This window comes from Anser brachyrhynchus (assembly GCF_964034855.1).
Source record: "Anser brachyrhynchus genome assembly, chromosome: 22".
NCBI classification, from domain to species: Eukaryota; Metazoa; Chordata; class Aves; order Anseriformes; family Anatidae; genus Anser; species Anser brachyrhynchus.
The window spans coordinates 5,258,421-5,271,231 of NC_137715.1; the positions used below are offsets into that span (position 1 = coordinate 5,258,421).

The following is a 12,811-nucleotide window of genomic DNA, read 5'->3' on the forward strand; positions in this document are numbered from 1 at the left end:
TAACAAGCAGCAGCCAAGTCCCAGCTTTTTATACAAAGAACATTCTTTGCCCAGGCCATGTAAATTAATGCATGAAAACCTAGAAAATTGTTCTCATTTTTAAATTCAAGTGCAAACTAGTAGTCAATCAGGTTTTAATTAATCAATGATTAATGGAAGAATTAATCTTTGCAAATCCCATAAACATCCTTCTGCATGATTTTCAACACTCCTTGAAGCAGGGTGGCTGAAGAAATCAATCTGGGAAGGAGTCGGGGAGGTTTGCAGGAGATCTGCTGCGAAGCCGAAGTGGCTTTGGTTTGGGCCGCGTTTGGGCTGGGTCCTGGCCTGAAGGACCGGTGGGAGGCGAGGGCACACCGGGCCGAGCAGGGCTGCCCGTCCTGCACCCCGCCAGGTGTCGTGGAAGAACTAAACCAGCTTTCTTAATTCTTCACAGCCCATTTCACCGGCTGCTTCTCTCTGCACCCAGCTGCTGTAGTGCAGTAGGGTAGTGGTGAGGTGGGCAGAAGCGACTGCTCGGCCCCGCTCAGGGCCTGAGGAAGGCCACAGGGCCTACGGGGCCTATAGGGCCAAGTGGTCAGGAGGCTGCTGGGCGCAGGAGGAGAGGCAGAAGGAGCTGGGTTTCTTCAGCCTGGAGAAGGCCAAATTGCCTCTGGGGAGAGCTGCAGGCCTCCACGGTCTGCAGGGGGGTAGAGAGAAGATAGCCATGTTCTTCTCAGAACTGCAAAGGACAACACACTATAGCCGCAGGTTGTAGCAAGGAAATTTTCTACCAGCTAGAAGGAAAAAGCCCTTCGCAGTTGGAGTCATCAAGCACTGGAACAGGCTGCCCTGAGAGCCTGTCGAGTCTCCATCCGTGGAGATCTTCAAGCCTCAACTGGACAAGCCCCGAGCAACACGGTGCGGCTTTGAAGCCAGCCCTGCTTGGAGCGGGCGGCGCGATGCGATGCCCTCCAGAGGTCACTGCCAACCTCAAGTGTTCCGCGATTCACGGCGAGTGCCGACAGCAGGAGAGGCTCACAAAGAAAGAAAAAGAATTAACTCGGTAATTGAGGAACCGGCCTCTCTTTATCTTCTCCAGCACATGAATAGCATTCAAAGGCCTTGCAAAACTTTTTCATGCAAAAATTAGCACACAGCCCAAGATATCAATCTATTTTAGAGGACAACTCTCCGCTGTTTCTCTTTAGATTTTTCTTTTATTTATTCTCCAAAGACATCTTTTACTTTAGAGAAAAGATGGGATTTTAATTTTTGTCAAAAGGCAACAACAAAAGGAGCCATTTATAGTAGAAAGCTCTGCTGGGCTTTGAAGTATTCAGTTCAAATAGGTGCCTGTTAAAAGTACATTTTCTAGCACAATGTATAGTAAAGTACATTTCAAATCCACCAAACTTGAATAAAAAATTGAATGAAATCATTAAAAGCTTAATGAATGTGTCAAAGGCAAAAAATTTACAAAAACACATTTCTTGGCATTCAAGCATCTTACATATTAATCCTTTAGACCATGTAGGTGATGGAAGACCAAAAATCACTTGGTTCAGTCTGGGACACGGGACCAAAAGCCTCCAGCCCCAGGAGCTCCCCCAGCTCTTGTGCTTGGAGCAGTGCTGGGCTTGGGGGAGCTCCTTGCCTCCTGCCGAGGGGCACCGAGCTTCCTAGGGCCATGACGGGCATCGAGCTTTAATGCCAGGACTACCTTTATGGCTGCCACTTGTTATTGACTCTTTTATCTATCTATTGACTCTTATATCTAAAACAGAGATAGAGTCATGCAGAGTCATGCAAAGACTCTGGTAAAAGAAGAGAGAATTACAGCTGGGCTCCTGAGTTTTGCCTTGTTGCACCACAGGCTGGACTGTCCTTCTAGCTGATGGGAAAATCAAACCAAAAAACTGTCTCCTAGTTTCATTCTCATTTTATCAACACTGATGGAAGTGGGCGTATTGTCCAAGGTTGAGGAGGGGCAGGAAGAAACTCAGGCAGTTTCCACATAATTTACACTGTAGCCACGACCCTGACCTTTTTGCTGTTCTGCTTTGCAGCCACCAAAGAGGATGTAGCAAGTTCAGTCACAACAAAGGTTTTATGATCTGCTTTCTCTATCGATTTTCAAGCATGAACTCATCTTGCTAGGCAAGAAAAGAGCAAAATCTTTGACTATCTGTAAAATAATATTACCACTTACCTGTACTTCCTGGAGACATAGCGAGTCTTTATGCAACATTGCTAAAATGCTTTTGAAATATTGCACACAAGATGCCATGGAAGTACAGATTATTTTGATCACTGTAATCTGATTAGAAACGCTGCCCACTCCTACAACATTTGCAGAAACAGAAAAACAACAGAAGCTGTTTCACACAGTAGCAGCTGATCCCTAAAACATGTACTGCTGCAGTGTAATGATGATTCATTGTTTAACAAGGAGATACAACCTTCTACCTCACAACAATCATTTCACCATTATGAGCCACTCAGCTGCCATATAATTAGAAAATAACCACTATCTCCCATGCTGCATTCTGATCATAGCCCATCCAGTTACTGCTGTAAAACCGGAGAAGAGTGGAGGAGCTGCTGTACCTGGTTCTCGTCCTGCACCTCCATGCTGTACTGGGGCCCTGGCTGTACCTCCGTGACTTTCTCTCCGAGGAGGAAGCCCAGGCGAGTCATGAGTGTGTTTGCTGCCTCATCTACGGATGGAGGGGGTCCCAGCTCCTGCTCAGCGTCACCTAAACAGGAAGAGGAACACATGGATTTAGACAGGAATTGTTGATCTTGGCTATTGTCCAGTGTTTTTAGCAACAAAACTCAGCTAACTTTTCACACTGTAACTTCTGCATCCGGCTTTCGAGGTTATTCACATCATTCAAGTCTGTCTTAATGCTTAATATTGATCATTAATTTAGGTTTTACATTGCTCCAGCTATCCATACATGTTTCTTCTAACTCTGGCTGTTAGTTCTCCTCTCATTGCTCGTTGTATTTGCAGTACCTCATATGGAAGCAAGCACATTCATCTCTTTTTCCCTGCACCAGCAATAACACAGCCAGCCAGGAACCGAGATTTCCTGGAAAGAACAATCGAGAGGGAGAGCACTTCCCCTTTCCTCTCACGCAGAAGCTGCCTCCAGTTACCCGCAGTGAATTCAAGACTGCACGTGCCATCTACTTCTCCTGTTCCCACAGCATTAAACGAGATGCTCAGCAGCAAACCCACGCTACCGAGTGCCTAACGGCAAAGAACAGGACAGAAAACCCACGTGCGTCGACCATTATCATCCGCTGGCTCTGACGTGCTCAAGGTTACGTGGAAAGCACGGGGTTCCACAGACCGACCTTCCTTGTGCAGCCACAGGATGGGCTACAACACAACGCAAAGTCCACCTGCCAAATCTCCATCATGTACAAAAAATAAGTCAAAAAGCAAAATTCCGGATGATTTTTTCCTGAAGTTTCTCTGTCAAAAAACGTTGGAGGTTTTTTGATCCGTAGCACCCCACGGTAAGTCAGGTTCTGAAAGTCAAGTTCCTTGCTGCTCGCACCGGCAGCAGTGTTATCATTAAAGCCTGAAGGTCAAGTTCTTTCCACGTTACACTGAAGCAATACTGTGTTTAGCGCAGTTGTAGGAGACTAATTAGGATTTGCAATTAGTCTACAGTTAATTATTCATCTGATAATGTACAATCTGGAAAAGAGCCGATCTCTGCTTCCCAGCTCTGTCCTGGCTCAGGGCTGCTCCAGCACTCAGCCTGGAGCAACAGCAAAAAGATGTTGCTTTAAATATAACTTTTTGATAACTGTAACTGAAAACCACAAATCACAGAATCTGGGATATGTACAAGACCTCAGTAAATTTAAGCCAGCTGCTTCCAGAAATTCCCATTTAGCCTCCAAATGTACATCTCACAGAAGCTTACAGCAATTTCTTGGTGTCTCACCCGCACTACTGCACATTAGAAACCCTGGAGCATCTCACGCAACACAGTCGGCATTCGGAAGCGCCGCCAGCTTTGGCAGATCAGCATCTGAAGCAGTCCTTAAACGGTGACTTCACCGTTATGAAAGTGGATTATGTAGTATGATAATAGAAGTTGTCTTCTAAGTTACCGAATCCCTATTGTACTGCTTTATACAACACTGACGTGAATAGGATAGATTTAAGATAGCGACAAATTTAGATGGATGGCCCAATTTTTCTGAACTGCCGACCACCCACATTCAATCTGTGGGCATTTACCATCCCGGGGAGTCAAATTCAGAACAGACACGTTTACGTAAAATGAAAAGTATACGGACTCTGATTTCCAAGGTTATTTTTGCTTTTAAAAAAAAAGTCGACTTTGGAATTTATCCTAGATATCTACATGTAGGATATGGCTTAGTTCGTAATTACTGAAAGTTTCTTGTGCATTCCCCATGCTGGTTTCAGAGCACATTAACAATCCTCAAACCACTTTTACTCCTCAGAAAGTAAAAGGTCAGAGTAGCGCTGCACGCATCTGAGCGCTTCCTTCTGCTCTGTACGGGCCCTGGTGCAACCTCCAATTTCCTGCAGTAACTCGCACTGGTTTAAAACTAGCAAAGAGCCGACTGCACAGTCTTCTACATACGACCACTGTGGCAATGCATGGGGAAAAGTACTCAGTACAGGTTCCTGCATCTAAGCCACAGCCGGGATCCTGTGCAGCATGCTCTAGGGGACCCTGCTTGGCAGGGGGTTGGACCAGGTTATCTCCAGAGGTCCCTTCCAACCTCAACCATACTTTCATTCTGTGATTCTGCGAAACTTATGAAGAAAATCAAGTTTCTGGGATGGTGCTCACGAAGAGGCGGCCGACCTGCGCTGCTTGCCAAGGACGCGCCGTGCGGGCTCGTGCCAGGCCAGGCCACTTGCAGGGAACGGGTCCAGCAGGCCAGCAAGCAGGCAGGACTGAAGTCTTCAGTTTGCAATGTGTTATTTCAGACTTGAGAGCGATTATTTACAGACTACATCGGGGCGGGCTGGGCAGAGCCAGCCAAATTCTGCTCAGCGTCAGGAACCGCTCTCAAAACAAACAGCGCAACTTGCTCCCGCGAGGCTGGGTTTAACCGTGTCCGCACCATCCCTAAAGTATCCCCAAGGGGCACAAGCTGTCTTTTACTTCTAAAATAAAATCATAAGCCCATCCCAGGTCCCTGCACAAGAAGGTGCAGCGTCATGCAGAGGCAGCAGCCGTGACTGCAGCCCTAATTCCCTGGCCAGACACGAGACAGGAGAGCAGCAGCTGAAGGAGCTGAGCTCTGAGAGCATCCCATTTAGTGTAGAACTATCAATTATCTTATTATAATGTGGCTTTCAAAGTGCAGATAACTTTGAACTTGAGCAAAGCACCACTGTGCTGGATTATTATGCCTTTTGGTTTTATGTCTTTAAAAATAAGCGTAGTCGTTTAATTGAGTGTCAAAGAAGAGACAGAGCAGCTCCAAGAGGCCTGTGAATGGGTATTATGGAAAGAAGCTGTAAGTTACCTTGCAAAGTTGACAGTAAGAGCTAATACTCGCTCTCCAAGTTCAAAGAGAGGGCATAACTCCTTCCCCGCACCGCGCGCTATCCAGCTAATGCTGCAGCCACATTTTAGGCACACTTGAGCGCATTCGGTTCCCCGACCTCACTGGGGAAATCTGAGTGCACAGTCGAGAGCAGAATTGGCCCACGGTATTTTTAGCTCTTCTGACACTGTACTGCTGTAATGAACCGCAGCAGCTCAAACCAAGCCCTACAGTCAGCTCCAATACGCGACCACGAGCGTCTCAGTACCCAGAAGCGAGGTGCTCAGATATGCACACACAAACCTGAAGGCAATCAGGGAGCAGATTCGAGAGATCACAGTGTGGTTTGAGGTCTGGGGCCGCTGCGTTGGGCTACGTCAAGTCGCACGCTTCTGCTTAAACATTAAGTCATGTTAAAAGCCTTCCTAAAATGCTCAGCGCCAGGAATTTTAAACGAGTAACAAATCTTAACTCCCTGCTTCATTGGACGTGCCGAAGTGTTCGAAGGAGTTCAAGGGACTGCAGCTTCATGTCCTTGTTCAACAGAAAGTGGATATTCATGTATATACACATAGATATATACACATACACACACAAATAACAAATGGAAGGCTTTCTTGCTGGGCATGGGGCGAGCTGGGCTGCTGCTGCGCTCCTCAGCCGCCTCTGCCTACCTGCCTGGGCCCCCGCTGGGCTCCCAGCAGCCATCAGACGGCAAAGCTCGCATTTTTATGACAGCTGACATCTTCGGTTAGCTGGTTGAGTCGTTTACGTCTTGTTTGGTTTTAAGCAAGAGGTTTTTCTTGCTCAGCCCAGCTGCACTGAGCTGGCCGTGGGTCCAAGGCGGGGGGACCCAGCACGACCGGCACGTGCTTGGCTAAACTGAGCCTCCTCACCTGTATTCGAGTTTAGCTGGACATGAAATTCCTCCTGATTACGTTGTCTTTGCACACACTGTTGCATTACCAGATCTCCACATGATAAATGATTTTCCAGAATCTTAGTAAAAATGATTTCCCTCTGCAGCCTGGAACTTAATAGAGCAACTTTTACCCACTTGGATTTTGTCACGGGTGATTTTAAAACAAGTGCTCCAAACTTGGAGTCAGCATTTCAGGTACTGAAATCAGAGTCAAAACCAAGAGAGATTTACTGATGTGTGCCTCTGGTCCAAGGACTTTAATCACAGATGCAGCCCACAGAGCACAAACACACTGCAGTGAATTGCTTATTTCTAATAACATAAATAAAAATCCATGAACACCCTCAGCTCCAAGATAGATTAGACTCAAAAGCTGTAGCCTAGTTGGAAGGAGAGGTAATTTGTCCAAACAGCACAGGGATTGTTTTGGGGAAGAAAAATGTAAGCAAACTGCCTTACTTTACACTGCAAAAATAAATGAACTCAAAAATAAGACATTCAGATTCTTTCGTAGCGACCTTTCCATAAATAAAAGATATCTTCAAAACAGAAAGCAAAGGAAGACTATTCAGAAGGCCACATGAAATAGGCAATCCAATTTTCAGTAAAGCAACAACAAAAAAAAAACAGACTGAAGGAGACTGCTTTCTCTTAATCCTTAATCTTCAGAAGAGACTGGTAACGGCAGCATTATATGACAGAAATAAATAAAGGCTCCTACACAGAGATGTGAAACAGTTTGTCCTTTTAGATTAAAATACTACACGTGTTTAGGCTATCTGGCATTTTTATCTCCCGGCTTGGAAGAATGCTGAAAACCATAAATCACAGTGCTGCAGTCTTAACACTGCTGAATGCACAGAGCGATTCAGAAGCAGAAAAGAACAGAAAAAAATATTAAATCAGCCCAGCAACAACTTCCAATTCCTTACCAATAAAGCCACAGGGAAGGGGAAAAATCGCAAACCAGTACCAGCCACACAGACTTCTGTATGCGTACCAGTTCTCCCTACTACGCTGCTAAGTCCGGACTTCACAGTAATGGAGAAAAGATTGAAAATCCGACATAATTGTGGCTTAATTACTCTGAGACCGGAAAACAAAGTAAAAGAAACAAGAAATGAGAATGGAAGCTATGGCTTTCGTCATCTCCAGCCCATGAAGAGCACGCTATGATTTATTTATATTACTTTTGTATGTCTCTCTATATGTGTGTGTGTGTATACTTATTAAACTATTATTTATTTTACTTCTGGATTGCATTATACTGAAAGGGATGCCAGAAGAGGACCGGACGGGCCAGGAGACGAAGAGCGGGCTCATTAGCTGAGGGCTCTGGAAGGTCGCTGGGCTGAGCAGCGTCGACCCTCACGGAGGCCGGGGGCGAGGTCAGGGCAGCAGAGGCCAGGGAGGCCGAGGTTGGAGCACCAGGCTCCGCGATCGATGGCCGCAGCAGCAAGGTCACCGAGGGCCCCCGGGGCATCGAGGGAAAGGGCAGAGAAGGAGCTGAGGCTGTACGAGGAGACCGAGCATCCATCGGGGACACGTCTGGCAAAGGGCTCTTAACTGCTTTGACAGCGTGAGAACCATTTTCAACTATTACAGCCAAGCAATTAGCAATAATAAATAATTAAACCCAGCCCTCAATGATTTAGAAGCTTCAAAAAGAGCATAGGTACCTAAGGCGCGCGCACAGCTTTTTTTTCTTTAATAATTCAGCTTCCAGAGTTCTACCAAACCTCAGAAGTGCACATCTCCATCCTCTCCAGCTACTTCTGCCATCCCTTTAAGTTAATAAATTATTTTACTGAACTGCAAAACTGAAAACTTTATAACCTGAGCTTGTCAAGCAATTTAACACCTCTAATTCTTCCTTTCAAACAATTTGACCCAACTCAGCTACGTCTGAGGACCTCTGCGATCCACCCCAGAACCTGCCTGATTCAGACCCTTCAGAAGCAACGGCACGGACCCTGGCAGCTCCCTGTGTACACTTCTGGTGTTGTTGGAGGGCTCAAGCCCAGCCCTCTCCTAACGCAGCAGGCTGGTCTCTCGGTTATGTAAGAAAAACCCCAGCTACCAAAATCTGAGGTTTTAGCTTTATCCCAGGAAAGGGTGCCAGGTCAGGGAGCCACCCAGGGCCCAGAGGCCACCAAGAGCCATGCGCACGCCTGAGTTTTCTTTCAGAAATGGTCCTGCTACCACCCCGGCCAGAGCTGATCGAGGGAGGCGTTCCTGGCAAAAGCAGGGGCGTTCGGCTTGCTTCTTGTTAGGGTGCTTTTTGTTTTTTTGTTTTTTTTTTTTTCTCTCCAGGGGGAGTTCATAAGTGTTCATAAATGTTCACAACATTTCCTTGGAAATCAAATTTATAATCTCGCAGGCACAGTGTATTAGGTTTGCTCTTTTCAAGAAAGCATTCAAAATGCACGGCTTTGAACATTATCATTCTAAAATACTGTTTCTGTTTAGTTCTTTCAATTCCTATAATGAAATCTGCCACACATTTCAGCCGCAATTCCTTAAAACCAAATGAAATTTCTTTATGATATATTTTGCAATTCTGTGCCTTGTTTGATAGCTACCATCGTCTAAACTTTCAGATGAATGACGGAGGGTAGCACCCTTGCAAGAAACTAACAATGTCTTTGCTCCACAGAACGGTTTTGCTGTAATGGTTACACTTTTCATTCCAAAAGGAGACTGAATATAATTGAGATTACGTCTGAAATCTACTTCAGCGAGTGTCTAACGAGAAGCACTGGGTAACAGCTCGCCTAGTGGCACCCATCACAGAATTTGCCTGAATATGAATGATTTGTCTTAATCAAAAATCCTCAAATTAGCAAGGAAAAAAATAGAACAGTTGCATGCAAAGACTGAGCACCTATAGACTGCCAGAAATAAACGATGCCATTTATGATTTTGATCTTCAATTACATAACCATAGAGTTTTATCCAAAGACTTCTCTTTCTCCATGTGACCCAAATCTGTCCCATTATTATGTACATCTGCTTTAAGTTATTCTGGATATACTTGAGCTATATTTGGCAAATGCCCTTGACCATTTCTGCATATTCCCCTAATCTCGGTATTAATGGAAAGGTTTTTTCATTACTCTTGCTTACACCAAGAAGAGATTTTTTAAAATGTAACCAATAAGGGATGAAGACTGCATCAGATGCATTGTTTTAATGCATATTTTCGTGCTGCTGCTCTTTTCAGACTTAGTGGTATTTCTGAGAGAGCAATGGGACATATTCCCACCGATTGAAATCGCACCCAGCCGGGCGGCAGGCGAAGTCTGTCTGTCCCTCTGTGCTGGTTCATCAGAAGTTGCAATGCAACAGAGCAAACAGGCAACCGAAATCTTCGCTGGAATCGATAACTCTGTAATTAGGAATATAAATCTATCTTGCTCTTCAGCTGTGACCTCCGGCTGGCCAAAAAAACTGCCTTTGAAGTAGAGAAGTGCTCCAAGTGCAGCTCTGCCTCAACCCGCAGCCTCTGTGCACTGCTCCGGGCCGTGCTCCGGCTCTGCAGCTTCAGGGGCTTGCTGCTTGCTGCCAGCCTTCCCGTAACAAGCTGCCTTCCTCCTTCGCTGCAAAAGTTCTCACCTTACTTCCACACCTTACACAAGTTCCACGGATGTTTGCTCTGAGAAATCCAAATGAGAAATTCTCCTCTGCACCACGTACAAAAACTGCTTCCTAACCCGTTCTCCCCACTGCTGTGGATGTCCTTGCGTGTTCCTTCAAGCACACTGCCAGAAAGACAGTCATTTTTTTAATCAGAAGCCATACCGAGCCACAGACAGGCAACAAATGCAATTTCAATACTATCATCAAAACTATTTCAATGTATTTCATGTTCTAGATTTGAAAAAAACCCTCATTACTCCTATTTGGGGGTGAATTTTCTTGGATTTCAGCTCCCATTTACCTCCTGAAGAACAGAGAACGGAGGAAGTAAGAGGACATTGTTACTAAATCAATCACTAAACATCCTTTTAAAAAGGCCACAATTACCATAAATGGGATCCTGGGTATACGGAACATTTCCTAAAAGCAAGATTACATTTAGATCCCTGAACAGGTTCCTGAGCTCTTTAAAGCAGCAAGGACAAAATGACAGAGGCAGCAAGCCCTCCGCTGATGCAAAGCAGAGATGCCATTATCCCTTCCCTTACAGTTTCGGTGTATTATCTTGGGCACATCACCTGATCCTAAACGTGGCTCTGCTCTCCCATCTCCGAACACAGACCCTCTCATCAAGCACTGTCTGAAGAAAGGCCTTGACTCCTAAATACAGTTATTTGCTATTTAGCTTTTAGCTCTCTGAGCTGACCTTTTATTCCAGCCAAGTTTGGGGGTGAGCTCTTATACTCCTATTGATAGGGAGATGTTCCGGGTTGGTTGGGGGTTTTTGTTTGCTTTTTTGATTTTCCTTTTTAAGATTCACAATCAAAAAAGAACAGCCACTCCCTTTGAATATTACATTTGATAAAATCTGAACAACATACTCAAATATTATTTTGTGTATTTATTTTGCTACATTAGGCATGTTTCTCGTAATCCACCCAAAATATTTTTTGAATCTCAGCAACTGCTTCCCTAAACCTCTCGTATTCTCTTCTCTTACAATTTTTCACACGGTAAATCTGACACAAACCTCACGAACACGTTACACACCACTGCTGGGAAGAAAACGAACAGCGTTAGCCGGCTTTGCTATCTGGCAGCTTTGGTAAGAAGCTTTATTTTGGGGATGAAGCACAAATAAGCTAATGGTGCCAACAGTTAACTGGACTACACACAGCTCCAGCAGAAGCCTGGACAAATCCCCTCCTCCTGCCATTTGGGGAACTGCCCAGCTCTGGCAGGGATGGGGGAGACGCACGGCTCCCAGCACGACACCGCCGCCTGCACGGGAAGCGTCCCCAAGCGGGGGCCAGCAGCGCCTCGCATGCAGGTGGCACAAGCAGGGTGGCAGGGAACTTTCAGAAGTTTACTTGTGTGTGCTGAACACATTGCTGCTACTGCATAAAATCAATCCAGGCGTTCACCTGCAAAACCATGCTCATTTCTGCCCTCGGCTGCTGCAAGAGCGGCAGAGGCCACTGAGAATCCGTTCTGTCACATCCAGCCATGGTCCCAGCATTTGACTCCTTGGGGAGAAAAAATTTGCAGAAAAGGACTTTTACAAGTGTCCTTTCTTCTTGTGAGGTAGCTCTGCCTGGTCAAAACACAACCAGCATACAGGGAGCTGTAACTTTAGTTACATCAAGGAGAGATGCTGTAGCCATTGACTGCTGTTAAATGGGAGGTTGTGGGTTTGTAACAGGGTAAGGGGACACACAGGCAGCACCAAGGCCTTCTTTTTCCTACAGCTGATATATTAGCACTTTTCCAGAATAAACGTTATTCAAGGCAAATCAGACCAAATCGTGACCTTAGCCTTTAGAGCATAAACAGCAGGCTCCCAAACCTACTGCCATTAGATTCCTGGGATTTCAAAAGTGCGGTTTGGGTATGGAAGCTGTGACAGAGATTAGTAATCTACCATCACCAGCTATTAGAGCATCAAGTATAAAAGCGTTATTGGATGATTCTGACTTATTAATACTTACTCAGGTTGGCAGAATTGTAAACTGTGAGTTATCAAAATGAGCTCATCCTACAGTTCTGTATTCGTTACTGCAACAAGCACCTCCGTTGCTTCCCGTACTCGCATGGATTTCCACAAAACTAGGTGATTTCAGTAACAACTGCAAATGCAACAGAGAATTTTCCATGCTTTTTGGTGTTATTTTCAAACACAACCAATATCCAGGGCCTCTGCTAATCAACATCCCTTCAGTACCTAATAGAGCAGGAAGACCCCGTTGCCCATTCTGATGAGATCCATTTAATACTTGTAGTTTCTCTGAAGCGTAAGCCGTGTCAATGAAGGCCTTACACAACTCAGAATCCGATCCACCAGCCACCCTCACAGCAAGTTTAAGTTACACAGGGCAAGAGCTGCAATTTTACACAGGTCGCTTGGGTGGAAGTCCAACGCTGAAGTTAGCAAACAGGGGAAGGCAGAACGACAGCGCCCAGGTAACCTCGCACATCGCCGCATCTCCTCCCGTCGGGCAACCAAAACAGGTGCCGAGAAGAGAACCCAGCAGGAAGCTCAGGAACAAATGGAGGAGTTTGAGGAAGACTGCTGCAATTTCAGACCAAAGACAACAATTTTGGAGCCTGCGGTAAGTGACAGACCTCTGGAGGGCCTTGAAGATGTGGTGGTATAATCATTGCTTTCCAGGAAGGCTGTGAGTTATCTGCCCTTTCCAGCTGCCAGCTGGCCCA

At 45.6% G+C, this 12,811-nt stretch overlaps 1 protein-coding gene across 23 annotated transcripts in view; it reads right to left on the reverse strand.

Moving 5' to 3' along the window:
* TANC2 (tetratricopeptide repeat, ankyrin repeat and coiled-coil containing 2) overlaps positions 1 to 12,811 on the reverse strand; it is a 283,329-nt gene that overhangs the window by 108,403 nt on the left and 162,115 nt on the right. For all 23 annotated transcript variants that reach the window (XM_080564855.1, XM_080564839.1, XM_080564854.1 and 20 more), the window contains one exon: positions 2,590 to 2,738. In XM_080564855.1, coding sequence (XP_080420981.1) covers positions 2,590 to 2,738 — 149 coding nt within the window. The remainder of the gene's footprint in view (positions 1 to 2,589; positions 2,739 to 12,811) is intronic.